Below are 18,018 nucleotides of genomic sequence, written 5' to 3'. Positions count from 1 at the left end.
CTTTTTAGAGAATTTAAGGATAAATTGGGAGAGTGTTAGAAAAATCCTTACAACGCATCCAGAAGGCAATTGTTTGAAGGGGGAAGTTACAAGACCTTGGTCACACCGTAACTCAGGGCCTCTTTTTTTCTCAGGGCACTCAAAATTATTCTAGAGTTGGAGGAATGTCCAGGATCCATGGGGTCAGATATTGTCAGTTGTCTTACCCAAAACCCTTTTGAATCTTATGAAGTTTACATATCAATTAGTAAATGAACAAAACATCAGCGTTTTATTCCTCTTGATTTTTGTGTTAAAGATCACACACAAAACTGAAATGAAAGACTGATAGATTTGGATGCATATGAGTGCACTTGCATTTATTTAGAAATTGTATGCCAAGTAAGACTTTGTATATGTTTAAAACAAACTTCAGCATCGTTTAAGTTTTAAAAGGACAATTTCTTTAACTTTAGCTCATAGAATTTAATCAAGAAAATGATTTGCTGTGGGAAGAGAGAATTCGTGAGAGAACAACTATTACTGAATTAACCCAGGTAATCCATTGAAATGTATAGTTTCATAAATTTATACATCTGAGAAACATTTTGCGTGGAAAACAGCGTCACAGACAGGCTTGTGATCATCTCTATCAGAGTTGAAAAGATGACATCAAGGTTTGACCTGAAAGTACAACACTAGAGTTGTGTTTAATGGCAACTAACAGTAAAGTGTGCATAAGTAGATGTGGCGTTTTTCCTTCTACCATCCTCCCTGCAAAGTTTTTTACCACTCTTAATTTCTTGGATAGTGACTCCTCCAGATCATCAACTTAGCTAGTTTTTAAATCTAGTCCAATACCAGATCTTTAAACTGAATCCTGGTTACCTTCACAGGTTGTGTTTCAAGTCTGGACCCCACTGGCCCCTTTGCCCTACAAACACACACACACACATATACACACATTCTGTTTTCATTCCCCAAGTATTTCTGTTACAATAGTTTGATAAATGCAGAGGGACCAGCAGTTGGCATAATGACTATGTCACTGAACTCTCATGTAGTCGACCACAGTTTGAGTCCTGGACCCAGTGGCTTAAACTCACACCAGACCCTTGTACATGCATTCCCAAGATCCTGAGAGGAGAATGGAGGAGAAAGGATTGCGGCGTGGCCATCCCCCCCGGAGGGGTGATTACTCGCTTTCTGTCTCTGTATCTCTCTGTCTTTTTGGCGAGCGCACGCACCCTATAGCTAAAACCTCCAAAAAAGGAAAAAAAAACACACACACGATAGTTTGATAAATGCATCTATCAATAATTTATCCTAATAGGAATGGGTTAGACATGTTCTCCAAGACCCAGTACCTATCCCTATAAATAAAAGGGCTTCATATGGTCTAGTGGAAATAGTTTCCCCTTCTCTGCTATTTTGTTGTGATGTTACCTAAAAGAATTCTTGTGGTACAGAGAATATCGACTTGAAAGTACAGCAAAACAGGTTGAGGGAAAATTCTTGAGAACATGAAATGCTTTCTTGAATATGACCATTAAGGGCCCTCTCTTACCTGTACAAGGAGCCCTGGTTCTGTAGTTTCAGAAGTTTGAAGTGTTTTTTAAATACTTGGCAGTTTTCTACCTTGATAGCAACATGTATAGTACTATAAAGAACTTTGTAAACTAGAGTGCCCCTTCACCACCACCACCCCAACAACAAATTCTCATTTCCCAGAGATAAGCACTGTTAATAGTTTAATGTAGCTCATTCCAAATTTTTCACAGGGTGTATAGTGTACATCATTTATTATACAGTTCATGTAATTTCAGCAATCATGAATATGGTTGTTGAGAAAATCTTTTATGTTGAAGGTTTTTTCAAAATACTAATTTTCTATTCTTTTGTCTTCTAAAAGATTCCACATGAATTATTCTCTGAATCTGGTATTCCGTCCTCAGAAAGTACTGAGTTACCTGTTGACTGGAGTATTAAAACTCGACTCCTTTTTACTTCTTCTCAACCCTTTACCTGGGCAGATCATTTGAAAGCACAAGAAGAAGCTCAGGGTCTTGTCCAGCATTGTAGGGCAACGGGAGTTACTTTGCCTCAAAGTATACAGGTATATATAGTGGCTATTTTTTAAAGTAACAAGTTAAGTATGAAATGCTCTCCTCTGTAAAATAGCATTGTTTTCTTCCATCGAGTTTTTCTTCTGAATTTAAAGAAAAAGATTTGGGAGCTTTTGTTCTTTCCAAGTGGCATTATCATAGTGTGTGTGTGTGTGTGTGTGTGTTTCTTTCTTTGTAATCAGATCAAGTAACTACCCGTTATATTTAGAGACCTGTCCTAAAAAATTAGTCAGTATTGCAGGCAGGAATTGTTTATACTAAACCATTTTTTTCTAAGGCTTTCTGAGAAAGAAATACAAGGAAAAGAAATGAAAAACCGTTGAGTAGGATTGCAAGCATAGTTATTAATCTGCTTTTTATATGTCCTGAATCTTGCTATCTGTAATGATCTGTTGTAAATCTAATAGAGTTCATTAATTCTGGAATGATTTTAGAGAAATACAGATTTGTTACTTTGAAATAACTCAATCTATGTTAAAAAGAATTTCTTAAAAGAGGCTTTGGTATATCTTTTTAAATAACTTGGATTTTTGGTTCACGTTATCAGTGTTTACTGGCTACTTTTGAAATATGCTTTTGTTAGGGAGGGATATTGAATATGGTGTACCTACACACACACTCACACACATACACACTGCTACCCTTCTTAAAAAAATTATAGTTGTCATTTTTAAGGGTAGTAAAATCTTGTTTGTAAGTCTTCCTTCAAATACAAGTTTAACAAACTGTAGTTGCTGACCAGGAAATTTTCTAAAATAAACTACATTTTAGCTCCTATAACAGTTACTAATGCTCTCCTCTAGAAAGCAGTAAAGATGTTTAGACTAGGGCCAGCACGTGGCATGGTGGTTGGGGCACTGGACTCCCCACATGGCCAACTACAGTTTGAGTGCAAGACCTGACGGCTTGCTTTCTCACTTTCTCTGTCTCTGTGTCTCTCTCTGGTGAGTTTGTGTGCCCCATAGCAAGTTTAAAAATAATAAGTAAAATTAAATAATTCTTTAAAAAGATTCTTAGACCAAGTGTTGGGTATATTCAGTATCTCATTGATAAAATTTGTATTTTTCTCATGTGGACAAAAAACCACCCACTGTCATTTCTGGATTTTAGGATCCCAAACTGTCCACTGAGCTCCGTTGTGCCTTCCAGCAGAGCCTTATATATTGGCTCCACCCTGCCCTGTCTTGGCTACCATTGTTCCCTCGTATTGGAGCTGATAGGAAAATGGTTGGAAAATCAAGTCCTTGGTCAAATGATGAAACCCTGCAACACATTTTAATGAGTGACTGGTAAGATTAGTTGAAAAAACTTGTACAGTTCAGTAGAAAATTTTACTGTAGCAATATTCTCTCCTTATTGTTTTTGTGCTATGCACATATACAGTGGTGAAAGGATCTCTATATCTTTGAGTTTTAACTGAAACTTAAGCAATATTTAAACTGTTTAATTATTTGTAGTTCTTATTCTCTCTTTATCCAACTGTAGAATGTATATAACTGTTAAAATATATACAGAGAGACATAATTCTTTCTTTAAAAAAACTATTTACTTATTTAATTTTATTTATTTATTATTATTTGCTTAATTTGCTATAGGACCTGTGCACTCACTAGAGACAAAAGACAAAGGGAAAGCAAGCTGCCAAATCTGAGACTTGAACCATGGTTCGCCTTGTGGGAGTCCAGTGCCTTAATCACATATCATCTACTGGCCCTGAAAGACTTGATTCTTTAATGTTACTTTCTGTATTTGGCTGCTGCTTTTCTCATCAACAGAAGTTATTAAGTTTTATTTAGAGAAAAAATGGTTAGTGTTTAAGTGACAAACACTATTTGTTAAGGTATTGAGTAGCCATGAACAAGTCCCTATTACCAGTTTTACTCCTTTAAAGCCAAGTTTTATGTAACTACAAAAATGCAAACCAGGGTCTGAAATATGTGTACTAAGTTTTAAACCAGGTAGATATTCAGCTGAGTTAAACAAAATTAAATTGTAAATATTGAGTTAAGTGTTTAAAATACCTAAAGGAAACTTTTTGTTTCATAGGTCTGTGAGCTTTACTTCACTGTATAATCTGCTAAAGACAAAACTTTGCCCCTATTTCTACGTTTGTACATACCAGTTTACTGTCCTGTTCCGAGCAGCAGGGTTAGCAGGAAATGACATGATCACAGCTCTTGTATCTCCTACAACTAGAGGCTTAAGAGAAGCTATGAAAAATGAAGGTAAAAGTTTAACATGAGGATACCATATTTTATGTAGTAAGCATAAACCTTAAAAATTAAAAACTAAAATTGGGGGGCTGGATAGTGGTACAGTGGTAAAACAATGCTCTGTGTGCGACCTGCATGGGAAGTTTCCAGATGGGCCCATGATCCAGGGCTGTCTGAGGCTAGGGGTGGATCACAGCATCAAGACCCTGTTGGGGTTTCATTCTCTCCCTTCCTTCCTCTTACCCTCATGTCTCTTACCCTCATGGCAGCAGTAACTTGAAAGAGGGGGAGGCTAAAATTTGAGTTGTCTTTTACTAGTTGATAACCAGTTCTTTTTCTTTATTCATAATAGAGTAGGTACACACACATGTTAGAAAGAAAGATGACCACTTTCCACAGGTTTTATTCATACCACAATCCTCTTCCAATCTTCCACTTTCTCAGATCTTAAGTACTCACGTGCAAGCCTGGCCATTTCAGGCTGTCCTGGCCAGAGATTTGAATCAGTTGCTATATGGGATCCATCTTCCCTTGAATAGCGCATTATGTTACCTCTGCCACAGAACAGGCACTCATTACTTACATTATTTTATCATAGGGTGGGTGCCACCACGCCCCACTTACACTATTTTATGAAATGTCTTTCTTCATGTCGAGGGGAAGGAAGGGCGTTCTGCAATTATTTAAGCTATTACATATGTAACTTTAAGTGAATGATACTTTTTTCTCTGACCCATAAAGTAAAATACGTATTGGGCCAGATAGTCACTATTTGAATATGCTCTTTCAGAAATTCTTGTATAGTACAAGTTACCTACCTCCTCAATATCATGATTTTCAAACTGAGTCACCCAATTAATGGATCATGAAAACTATTTAGTGGGCCTAGTCAACACTTTTTGAAGAAGTGAACTGTAATATAGTATAAGTTATAAAAGACTGTCACATGTAGTGAGAGTATGCATTATTTCCTAAACCTTTTGTTTCAAGGAGAGGTGTGTGCATCTGTTGTGATCTGCATCAAGAAAGCTTGAAAACTACTACCTTAATTAATAGAGTGTAAAAACAGTACATATTTTATACACTAATAGGATATACCTGTAAAATATTTTTTAGCTTAAGACTCAATTACATCTTTCTTTTTTCACATAGGTATTGAATATTTTCTACCTTTAATAAAAGAAAATGGCCATAAGAAGAAAACATCTGGAATAAGCTTGGGACATGGGGAGTATGTAATTAAAATAACCTTTTACATTGTTGAGTGACTTATAGACTCGGTGAAATAGATTTGTAGATTTAACACTTCTGTGAAATGGGAATTCTAACTAAACCAATTTCTTAGGGAACAATCATTCAGTGACGAAGATGAAGAAGAAAGTTTTAACTGGCTGGAAGAGATGGGTGTGCAAGATAAAATTAAAAAGCCAGATATACACTCCATTAAGCTGTATCCTTTCAGTTGCTATGAATTAGAATTCATTTTCATTAAATCGCTAGCAAGCAATTTAACAATGACTGGCAGTTTTATATGATTTTAATCTTTTTTTTTTTTTTTTAATTCTTCCATTAGCAAGGGGGAGAGAGAGCACCTCAACAGGGTCTTAACACCATGATCCAACCCTAGTTTCAGCCAGGCCCACTCAGACCAATGGCACACAAACACGCATGATACTCAGAGAGGTCTCCAAGCATAAACCTGGAACTTTATGTGAGTCAGCCTCCCAGAGTGTAAATCTTAGAGCTAAGTCACCATTCACCCTCTGGGTGCCACAGGGCACATGAGTTCACCATAGAGGGAGAGGGAGAAAGATGACTACCTCACCCCAAGTGGTGCATGATTATGCCACAGTTCTTTTCCTTCCATTTCTCCATCCCATCAAGATTTGGGACATGCACATACCCACCTGGTGTGTTTTTCAGAACTACTGGGGCTGGAATTCTGTGGTCAGCCAAATAGGATCCAGCACCCTATGCATAGCCCTTAAACAGTGTGTTACCATCAGCACTTCCTCTATCCTTGAATATAATATTAGGTTATCTTCATATCATACTAAAACTAATTACAAACCTGTAAGTATCGAAATCATGGATTATTGGACTATTTTTAAATGAAAACATTCCATTTTTGTTAAAGTTTGTTGGAGAATGTTTTTTTACTAGAAAAAAATTTTTTAGACGTGAATTATTTTTTAAGTTTATTAATTTTGTAGAGAGAGGCAACCCCAATAGGATCTTATCCAGCCCCTCCTCACTCTTCCCTTCACCACTGTCTCATAGAAATAAACATGCAAAAAAGCCCATTATGCTCAGGAAGGTCTCAGGACTCAAATCTAGGACCTTCCCCATGTAGATCTAGTTTCATTACCACTGCTCCACCACTTGGCCCCCACATTGTCAGTCTTACATTTTTTAAAGAATTACTTAATTTTACTTGTTCATTTCCAGATTTGTTACAGAGCATGTGTACTTACCAGAGAAACAGACAGACGGTTGAGGGACAGGTAGTAAGAAAGCATGCCACCTAATCTGGGACCCGAGCCACGGTCTGCCACATGGGAGTCCAGTGCCTTAATCACAACACCTGCTGGCCCCCAACCATTTCATTTAAAAATATACCTTATGATTACAGTGAACATGGCGGTTTAGCAAGGGTAGATCTATTTTGTTACAGAAGAAAAGTGTCCCAAGTAATTCAGAATAAAAATAACAGCTTTCCCCGTTAGTATGGGATTTGCCTTTGCAATTTCCTTGATTGTCATTTTCAGGCGTAAAGAGAAACATGAAGTACAAATGGATCACAGACCTGAGTCTGTTGTGTTGGTGAAAGGAAATAACACCTTCACATTGCTCAATTTTTTGATCAACTGTAAAAGTCTAGTTGCTACTTCAGGTCCACAGGCAGGACTTCCACCAACCCTCTTATCCCCTGTAGCTTTCCGAGGTGCCACAATGCAAATGCTAAAGGTAACAAGAAAAATTATATACTCACCAATCCCTATACCTAGCTTTTAAGTAGTACTTTGCTCTTCTTTGATAGGATAAGTTTTTGATTTTTGAAGATAACTCAGGACTTTTACTTGACAGTTTTTGTGGGTTTGTTTATTTTGGCTTTCCTCCTAGTTAAAAAGTCTGATTTAAAATAGTTACACAAGGAGTCTTGAAAAATTTCATAGGAGGGCCAGCAGGTGGTGTGAAGGTGCTAGACTCCCATGGGGTTGAAGTCCCGGTGGGTACCTGGTGGCTGGCTTTCTTGCGTTGTCTTTTTCTCCCTCTCTCTACCCCTCTGGTGAGCACACATGCCATATAGCAAATTTTAAAATAATAAAATTAATCTTTTTTAAAATTTGTATATTTCATAATAAAGGTGTATTATGAAAAAACTGCATGGAACTCACATTTTAATTATATTTTCCATAAAACTTTAGACATTTTTGCTATGGGGCACATGAGCTTGCTAGAGACACAGATATCACCCCCAAGGGGATGGTCACCCCACATCCCCTTCATTCTTCTCCCAGAATCTTGTGCACACAAGCACACACAACCAGCATGTTTTTTGGTTTGTTTTTTTTTTTTTTAAGAATTTATTTATTTATTTTATTTGACTAGAGAGGGACAGAGTGAGAAAGTAAGAAAGCAAGCCGCCAGTCCACAGACTCTAACCACGGTCTACCACATGGGAGTCCGGGGCCCTTAACTACCATGCCACCTGCCGCCTCCCCCCCCCCCCAGCGTGATTTTCAAGCTGCGAGGTCTGGGACTTGAACCTTGTTTAGCCAGGTGGGAGTCCAGCACCTTAACCACTGTGCCACCTGCTGCCCCTTTTTAAATTTTTGCTATACCCCATGTGCGCTCACCAGAGACACAGAGGGAGGGAAAATATGAAAGCACCTCACATGTGGAATGACCAGGCTACAATCCTTTCTTCGTTCTCCTTTCATGTACATACACATAGCATGTCATTAAGCCACAGCCACTCAGTTGGCCATGTGGGATCCAGCCTCCTTAACTTCCAAACCATCTACAGGCCCCTCCATGAACTTTTAAAAGCACCCTTAAAGCAGATTACGTTAAAATGCGTGGATTTTTTATTTGGGTTATATGAAAATTTAAGTGTAATTGGCAACATGGTTTGTTAATTCCTTTTTTTGCCTTTTAAGGAAAAGCTGCTTAAACTCATTTTGTTTCCTATCTTCAATGAAAGGACATAGCCAAGAATGTTACAATGTTATGTGTCAAAAACTGGATCATAGATAAGTATTTGTATAGCTTATGTAGTGGGAAAAAATTACACTTGTACATACAAAATATATACTTAGTGTTAGGACTTATTTTCCCAATATTGACAGTATATTACTAAATCATAGGCTATATGAAAAAAATTATAGATTCCTTAGAAATTGAAAATCTCATGATACTGAAAATTAAACATTTTTATTAATAACATTGTTGTGATGTCTTAGCATCTGTTTTTAAATCCCCAGATAAAAAGGTATTTGAACATTTTTACTAGGGGACAAAAGCTTGGAAGGTAGTGATTGTAAATTTTTTTTTTCCCTAAAGGCACGAAGTGTAAATGTGAAGACCCAAGCATTTTCTGGATATAAAGATCAATTTAGTTTGGAGATTACAGGCCCTGTCATGCCTCATTCTCTACATTCTGTGGCTATGCTGCTCAGATCTTCACAGAATGGGTCTTTCTCTGCAGGACTATATCCACATGAGCCAACTGCTGTATTTAATATCTGCCTGCCAATGAGTAAAAAACTGGATAAGGTAAGTAAACACCTATAAACCATTTAGTTCGAGCTAGTGCCATCAAACTAACTGGAGGAAATGTCAGTTATGATGAGCCAAATTTGTTTCAAGTTGTAAAACTTAGTAATTCAAGGAGGAAAGAATTGTCTATGTAAGTTATATTTGAGGTGAATTAAGGCTGTTTGAACAGCTTCCTTCTCATTTTCTCAAATTCAGTACTTAATGCTGCTTGATTCCTTTAGTTTATAAAAACACAATTCACTGTGGACATTTATTTAACCATGTATTTGCTTTTCATTTTGAATATTCAGACTTTAAGGTTATAATAATAATAATAAAGTCCTTTGAAATTGCCTCATTTTTTTCCTGCTAGACTTAAAAATGGCCATATTTCAGGATTTTGTCACTGCAAAGTTATGAATTACATGACTGCACCATTTGTCTCTGGTAATTGTTAATTAAAACTGTTAAGTGTTCAAAGAACATGTGCTTTTTACTGACTTTGTATACAAATTTCCACAGGAGGTTATTCATAAGGAACTTGCTAACTGTGGGTTGCACCCTAAGACTCTGGACCAACTTAGTCAAATACCATTACTGGGGAAGTCATCTTTACGGAATGTGGAAATGAGTGACTACATTTATAGATGGAGCCTGATACCAAAGTAAGCCTAAAAGGAATCTTTGAGGAAAAAAGCCTTCTAGCAAGGAAATTGAAGATTCTTATACCTTTGGTTTTAAAGTTCATTTTGGAAGTTAATGGATTATACTTTAAAAATATCAAAATGTTTATAAGCACCAACTTTTTCCACTTTTAGTACATGCACCAAGCAACAGCATTAAAATTTTTAAGTCAGTATTTTTTACTATTTTCAGATTAGGTTTTTAGATATGAAGCTTTATTTTAAAAACCTCAAACCTCAAATGAGAAGTCTGTAACTCCACAACTACTAGTAAAGAGTAAAATACTGAATTAATATGTTTTCTTACAAAATGAGAAATTGAGACTAAATCTGTAGTAATTATCTCATGGCACTGTTGACTAATGGCATAACAGGACAAATTTGAACAATTTACAAATTACTTTATAAAGGTAGAAAATAAAGGGAGACGATACCTACTGAGCTGTTGATGCTTCTACTTTAAATAATTTTATACTAATTTTCAGTTACTATATTGTTTTTTAATGCATGTTAAGTAATCTAGATAAAAGGGTGTTTTGTATTCCATATAGAACAGTGTTGAGTTGTAAAATATGCTATCATGGCAGACTAGCATTTAACATGCTTATAGGGGTGTGTGTGTGTGTGTGTGTGTGTGTGTGTGTGCGCGCACATGCATGTGTATAATTCAATTTTTAAAAAAATAAAGGTGCTTAGAAATCAAAAGCCTTGGGTATAGAAATAATAGCATTTAGTGAATAAGTATGTGTTCACTTTATAATCCAGAAAATAAAACAACACATTTGTTCCAGAGAAGTTTGTATTTGGGCCTTACGCTTTTGAAAATAAAGTTTAGAGACACAGCATATGAATACCACTGTAATACACATGAAATATTCTATCAGCCCCTAAAAATTAACATAAACTTTCTCATAGTCAACAAAATAGTGGCTGGTTGCCAATTTTATTAGATAAGTTGGTTACAGCATTTTAATTATTTTACGTCTATCTAGGTGTAGCTGAAATTCAAAATGCACATCAAAGTAAAACTATATCACAACTCAATGCCATACTAAATGTACTTGGCCTCTGCAGTAGAATTCTAGTTAGACTTCAATTTGACTCCCTTCTTATGACCAAAGTGGCTTCAACGGGAACATAGGACTTAAGTGATCATCACACAACATACCATTTTCTTTTTATAACCTCTACAAAATGTTGAGGGGAGATGGTGGCATTACCCCTGTGGAACAGATCTTGCGTGATTACCTCAATAACACTGGCCCAGTATCTGTCCAGCAGAACCCATTGTGAAATTGTACAAGGTGCACAGCCCTTCACTGATTACAGGCAAGTGTTACAGCAGCCTAGCCATAAGGAAGGGGAATTACATCATAGTACAAAATACAGTATAAAAGCATTATTTAACATTCCACACTGAAGATTACTGATGCCTTCAAACAATCGTTTGGATGTTAGCCACTTAAACAAGTACATCACTAAGGTAAACAATATAAACATACCAAAACCCTGTATGGTTAAATACAATTTCCATGGTACAAAAATCAAAGCCTGGAGATGTTTGTACAGATTGCTTTTTACACAATGTCTTAAATTGCCAAATATTTACAACATTAAAGGGGAAATACATTGTGATGCAGAGTAAAATTATCTGAAATGATTAATATAAAACCTCAATCTATCTACGTGAGGCACTCCTGAAGCAAGTGGCATTAGCCATGAGGTCCTTTGGTACAAGGCCCATTGCTTGAAGAACCACAGTAGCTGCTGTGGCTTTAGCATGCTTCTTATTAGGGCTGGCAAAGCTGGGCTGGTAAGCGCTTCCATTTATCAATACCTATTCAAGAAAAACATACAATTGGGCTGGTAAGGGCTTCCATTTCTCAATACCTATTCAAGAAAAACATACAATAAGAACAGCATCAAACTTTAATATCTATTAGCTTTGTATTTTTTCACTAAATGCTAGAATATACAAAAATATAAAACCCATACTATTTAACTCAAATTAATCTCAACCCAGAAGAAGCAAGTCATATGAGAAAAGGGCCTGCAAATTAAGAGCAGGTCTCAAATTTTTAATAAATTTTGCCCATTACCTTTCCCTCTAATTTTAAACCAGAATATTCACACACCATATAAAAGCCCGTTAGTGTTTTAAAACCCCTTCAATGTTTAAAAACCCCACCACTCTACACACATATACCATACCCTTAACCCACAAACAGGATATTAAAGTCCTGTAATCTATAATGCCTATCCCTCACCCTCTACCATTAAATGATCAAATTAGTAAATATATACAATTAATGCAGAAATTCATATTTACCCTAAAGAGAAAATGTTTGCGATGGTCAGGGCCACTATCATGGACCAAGAGAAATTCAGGTGGTTGCCACCTTCTCTTATTACAGATTTCCATCAAGGCAGACACAGGATGTTTGCCTGCAGAGAAAAAAAAACAACCAGTTATATACATTATTTTCACCAAGGTTTGCAACAAAGTAGGAATTCAAGATAGAAATGGGAGAGAAAATTCAAAACTGCTCTTACCTGATAGATCTTTCATCGCGGCAGAGAAGTTTCCAGACCTTTTTTGTGCTCTTTCTCCTACTGCAACAAGACCTTTAAAAAAAGAAAACAAAAGTCAATGTTCTCTAGTAAATTTTTAAAATCATTTAATATATAAAGACTCCACCTACAGAAGCCTAAACTTCAAAGCATACCTTCAAGTTAATAAACAGATTCCTACTACACTTACTCCTATATCAATCTCAACTTTTCTTTTTTGCAGTAATTTCAACATAGAAATCTTCATTTCATATTTGCATTAAATTTGTATTCATATACCTTGGTATTAGAATTATATAAATATCAAAAAAACACAAGAATATATAAATAAACATACCTACTTATCATATAATTATCAGTATCTCTAGGTTTATTTATAATTTAAATAGTGGCTATTTATTATAAATGAGTTCCACAGATTTCCTTTACTTTAAATAATGATAGTTATAGCATGTTCAAAAAAATGCTTATTAGGATTTTAAGCCACCACTGTTACCTACCCCCCATCAAAAGAAAGAACCCATGAAAAGGGCAATGGTCTCCAAGAATACAGGCCCCTTTTCCTACCAAATGTTCTTTTTCTGACCTAACGAATCAGACATTCTCTAAAGATAAATATTTCTCCACAGGTTTATTACAAAGAAGATTAATTAGCCGTATTACTGATACAAAACAATACTTCCCAAATTTCCCATGTACATGGGGGAGGGGGATCTTCAAAAAGCTCAGAGAAAACACATGAAAAACCTATTAACTTCAAAAAATTTTGTACCACAATGTACTTGTATTTTAAACTCATTTTTCCATGAACTTTCTGGAGCCCCTTTGTATCAACCATTCATTTGATAATTTTATGCTAGTATAATAAGCTTTCCCAAACATGTCCTGGGAAAGGTGCTACTATCTGAGAACTTAAGCCCAGATTGTGTTGCATAATTCCAAAGACATTGTTCCCTGGAATTACATATAAATACAAATGTTTAAAGATACCAATGGGCTATTATAACTAACTAACTAGACTACATAGCTCTTCCCCTCCCCACCCCAAGACAGCAGCAGTAAAATACAGCCAGTAAGAAAAATTCTAAGGTGCCCTAACACAAAGCAATATGAAAGGTGGCACTGCCAGCTGCCGGTCTATCCCCACCCAGCACAACTCTACTGAGGGTGAAAATAAAGAGACAAATATTTAAAAAGCTTATAAGGAAAATGCATTAAAATATCTGAGCAAAAAATAAGTCAATTCCTAGACATAAAGGGAAGCATATGGTCTCTCCTCTCAAGAGAAAATATAAATTCCATTTTCTAAAACATGAGTACAAGTTGAAGTGAATTAAATCTGTTATCATGTAATTGAGATATATGCACATTTCTATTAATATTTAGTAACTAGCATGACGAAAGTCCTTTTAAAAGTTTTGTTTCCCATCTATACTTATATAAAAATGAGCTGCCATGCGTGAAAATGTGTTAAAGCTTTTTCTGAAGAATAGCTGCACATATAGTATAAGTGCCTCCCCGGTTCAGGATTACTGGGAACAAAAGAATATATGAAAGGAAATAAGACTCAAATTGTTAAAGAAGCTAGTATAGAAATCCCAGAGGACTTGTTACCTTTTCGGTCTGTCTTAAAATCAACTAAGATGGGTTCCTTATTTCCTTCTTTGTTTTTTCCTAATCCTTCTCCTTCTCTCCAGCCCATTTTTCTCATCAAAACGGCTCCCATTCCTCCAGTTACCGGGGCTGCTCTTAAGAACTGATCCTATCCAAAGAAAGAAAGGTAAAATGTCCCCATTTTACAGTTAGAACTTGACTACAAACTCAGTGGTAACTTTTTAAAAAGAGAAATTATTTTACTTCTAGATCTGTTACAGCAATAAATTTAAATGCTTCTATACTTAATTCATACCATAGTATATGTATTTTCTAGTTATTTTCACATTAATATAGAATTTGAAAGTCAAATAAGGCAAGTAAGTAGCAGTTTTAAAACAGTGGCCCTTGTACCCCCCCTCCAAAAAAAATTAGAACACTCCTGTTTCCGTCCACTATTTAGGTTCACTGGTATCTCTTCTTAGCTTGCAAAATAAAAAGAAGGCAATGTTAAAACAGTCAATTATATTAATAATCCCAGGTGTACCTAGTATATGAATAAAGCCCAGAAATCATTTAGAAATAAGTAGTTTGGACAATGAAGAAGCATACTGTTGTCATCCAAAGTTTTCTTCCCCATTCTACTATAAAGCAAGTATAAATAATTTACTTAGAAAATCCCTATGAAGCAAAAAAAAATTCTTTAAAACAAATGTACACAATAAGTAAAAGACAGTCACATAAAATACCCTGAAAGTATACCACAATGAAACTGAATTCTTTAAAAACCTAGCTTGATGTTAAAAGACTTAAAAAACTCCTTAAATGTTTACATACCTAGGCCTCGGTAGCAGCAGTGTTGTGAATAGTACGGCTGGCACTGACCGGGGCAAGAAGACAGCTACAAGGATTTGGCCCTGAAACAAGTTTCCATACAGAGGGGTGAAAGTTCACAGGTTATTCTGTGAACAATCATCTCTCTTGTATCCAACCCACTGAACCATAATTTCCATCAAAGCAGCAAACCACTTAATGTCCTAAGATGCACAGCTATATACATAGCATATCAATAATCAATTATTTTCACATGTTAAGAAATAGCCAGTGCCTCTTTTTAAAGGGCATCCATGTATATTTAACAAACAGTATCAAATTTTACTGTTGCTCTTTATGGCCAGTTTCAAAAAAATTTTGAAACATTTCCAAATTATACCATATTTCCCCCTTGTTATTAAATTTTACATTTATACTATCTAGAAAATATACAGCAAAAACCATTAACTTATCAACAGAGGGAACCAAAATTTTGGGTGGCTTAGAAAATATTATGCATTATCATTTCCTATATTGATAAGTTAATGCTAAGAGTAAAAATGTTTTTTACACAGTAGTAAAACTGTATTATCTTGCTTCCCAGCTTTATAATTAAATGCTGGGGAGAAAACATGCCAATGACAGTGTAACTAGACATTAAGTTCAACAAGGTGCTCTGATGGAAGGAGGCAGCTGTGGAGGTAAAAACATACCCCTGGTTCAGTTCCTTATTTGGTGCAGGCCATGCAGTGTAGATGTATAGAGAGGAAAGTTAGCTGATGCTTGGATAATCAACTGCCTTGATGCTACACACCTAGAATGACTTTACTTACTTTCAAGGTTCATCCGCCCCTCTTTTCCAGGAAACACTCCTAAAAAAAAGGGCAACTGTGCAGAGTACAATATACATCCCCAAGTAATCCAGGTTTTCAATTTTTTGCATTCTATAGTAACTCAATCTGTTTCTTTACTGCAGAGTGTATGCAATTCACAATAAAGCTAATCTAACCACAGTAATATTTATCAGGTCATGTCCAAATCACTTCATTCCAAAAAATGAAGGTTCTTTTAATCAACAACCATTTTAAATGTTCTAATGATGAATAAGAATACTAATAAAACATTCTTTCATTCTTTATCTGAAAATACAATAAAGCTAAAGACGAACACATGATGTTGGCATTCCCTATGGTTTCTGATATAAAAAGATACTGGGCTATACTATGCCAAGTAAAATCTAAAGTTTTCTAAATAGAAGTCAACATTTAATGAGGGAATAGTAATTGTGATATTTAACAAGGAAGATACATGCTAAATTTTCAGTTGCTTAGTGACTTGTAAATGTTTTGGTCCATTTTAATTTTTTTAAAAAATGAGATTAACAGGAAATATTCTTCAGTATTTCTATACAAGTGGACATTTTCCAAAAGTATTGCTTTTTTTCCTAAAACTTGAAATTTGGTTTGGAAAACATCTTTACTTCATGATAATTTATCAAGTAAATTTGCTTTTCAAAATATATTTTACGTAAAATATAAGGACAAAGTCTTTTTTTAAAAGTTCTAATCATCTTCAATTACATAAAATCTGTAAACTGCCTATTAAGACTGAAAAGACTAACAAAAATTACTTTAGGTGAACGTTTATAGGTAACCACTGACTAAATAAAAGATTCGCTTTGTAAAAGTTACTTATGTTAATATAGTATACAAATATATGGATTGAAACATCCTTCCATAAGATCAAAATTTTGGAAGAGAAGTATTCTAAAGTTTCTACCTAAGAATATAGCAGAATGTGACTGCTTATTTTATGCCTAAATACCCTTAAGCTTCCTGTCTAACATCCTGAATATTGAGTATTCAGCTTTAAGACTAAATAGTATTAATTAAAATGTAATCAAATCTGTTCATTTATACTTCTTCCTACAGAGACAAAAGCCATTTTTCCAAATACTGCAAGAATCACTTTCGTATTTTTAACAAATATAAAATATTAGACCCAAATTACACTTCAAAATATTTTTGCTACATTAGTACCTTTCCCCCAATACCAACCCCCAGTAAACTACACCAAGTTATAATTTTTTAATGAATCTATGTACTCACTATACACATATTAGTGCAACTTTTTCCAAAATAAAAAACTGCAGGCAAAATGACATATGCTTTATATTAATTTGTTAATAAGAAGATCAATAGAGATAAACATCAAAAATGAAACAAATGTTATGAGATTAAAATGTCCAAAACAACCAATATCTTGTTTTCAGAAATTCAGCTCATTCACTGGCACTCATGGCAATTCTGAATAGGCACCACTGTGAGGTGGTAATAAGGACTTGTTTCCATTTTATACTTGGGAGACTTTGAAATTCCAAAGAATTACTTGCCCACGATCACACAGGGAGTCAGGAGTACAGCAGGATAAAGAAACCTTCCCAATCCATTAGACCACGCAGCCTCCCAGTTTCAGCACTGCTATGCTGCCAGTACTCCTGAAACAAATTTCCCATCACCCATCCAACCAAGCCACATCCCTTTCACCAGGATGCATTTCTTCAGAAAACCCTCCTTAACCACCTAAGACTTCCCCAATAATGAGGCAGTCGTAGGTGGATTTCACAGGTCTCTGCAGGAATCTGAAACCAGGTGCACCTCTACATCTTCGTAGTACGAGGTATCCGTCCTCTCCTTTGAATTAGGTCTGACATAACCTGTTTTTTTATGAAATCAGTGGTTCTCAAATTGAGACTGTGGATCACCAGAGGCCATCAGGGCCTAAATGGTGGTCCACAGATAGTATTTTTCATCCCCATCCCACCCTTTTCACCACCCTTCACTGCCCACCCCACACTCCAGCCATCCTCCCCCCAACTTTCCAGTCCATGGCAATATCACCACATGCAATACTAATACTAGGGCCTCCCCACCACTTGCTATAACCAACAGCTGACAACCATAAGGACCTGGGGCTGGAGTCACATGAGGAGAAGGGATAAAGGGACCGTACAGGAGGACACAGGCACTAATGAAGTGGCACTGCCCACCCCACACTCCAGCCATCCTCCCCCCAACTTTCCAGTCCATGGCAATATCACCACATGCAATACTAATACTAGGGCCTCCCCACCACTTGCTATAACCAACAGCTGACAACCATAAGGACCTGGGGCTGGAGTCACATGAGGAGAAGGGATAAAGGGACCGTACAGGAGGACACAGGCACTAATGAAGTGGCAGGGGAAGAGGGATGGGGGGATGGAAAAATAAGGTGGTA

At 35.9% G+C, this 18,018-nt stretch overlaps 2 protein-coding genes across 2 annotated transcripts in view; one reads left to right on the top strand and one right to left on the bottom strand.

Annotated features, from left to right (window-relative positions):
* Positions 1-10,813, top strand: part of DONSON (DNA replication fork stabilization factor DONSON) — an 11,039-nt gene extending 226 nt beyond the window's left edge. The window contains exons 2-10 of the mRNA XM_006153899.3: positions 456-536; positions 1,892-2,095; positions 3,216-3,394; positions 4,152-4,330; positions 5,471-5,549; positions 5,664-5,768; positions 7,087-7,285; positions 8,885-9,097; positions 9,602-10,813. Of these exons, the coding sequence (XP_006153961.2) occupies positions 456-536; positions 1,892-2,095; positions 3,216-3,394; positions 4,152-4,330; positions 5,471-5,549; positions 5,664-5,768; positions 7,087-7,285; positions 8,885-9,097; positions 9,602-9,748 (1,386 nt within the window). The 3' untranslated portion in view covers positions 9,749-10,813. The remainder of the gene's footprint in view (positions 1-455; positions 537-1,891; positions 2,096-3,215; positions 3,395-4,151; positions 4,331-5,470; positions 5,550-5,663; positions 5,769-7,086; positions 7,286-8,884; positions 9,098-9,601) is intronic.
* Positions 10,814-11,466: 653 nt separating this feature from the next.
* SON (SON DNA and RNA binding protein) overlaps positions 11,467-18,018 on the bottom strand; it is a 41,914-nt gene continuing 35,362 nt past the window's right edge. Inside the window, 4 exon segments of the mRNA XM_027773982.1 lie at positions 11,467-11,652; positions 12,092-12,207; positions 12,316-12,387; positions 13,948-14,095. Of these exon segments, the coding sequence (XP_027629783.1) occupies positions 11,593-11,652; positions 12,092-12,207; positions 12,316-12,387; positions 13,948-14,095 (396 nt within the window). The 3' untranslated portion in view covers positions 11,467-11,592.

This window comes from Tupaia chinensis, unplaced genomic scaffold (assembly GCF_000334495.1).
Source record: "Tupaia chinensis unplaced genomic scaffold, TupChi_1.0 Scaffold000392_1, whole genome shotgun sequence".
NCBI classification, from domain to species: Eukaryota; Metazoa; Chordata; class Mammalia; order Scandentia; family Tupaiidae; genus Tupaia; species Tupaia belangeri.
This window is presented reverse-complemented; position numbering and strand designations above follow the sequence as displayed.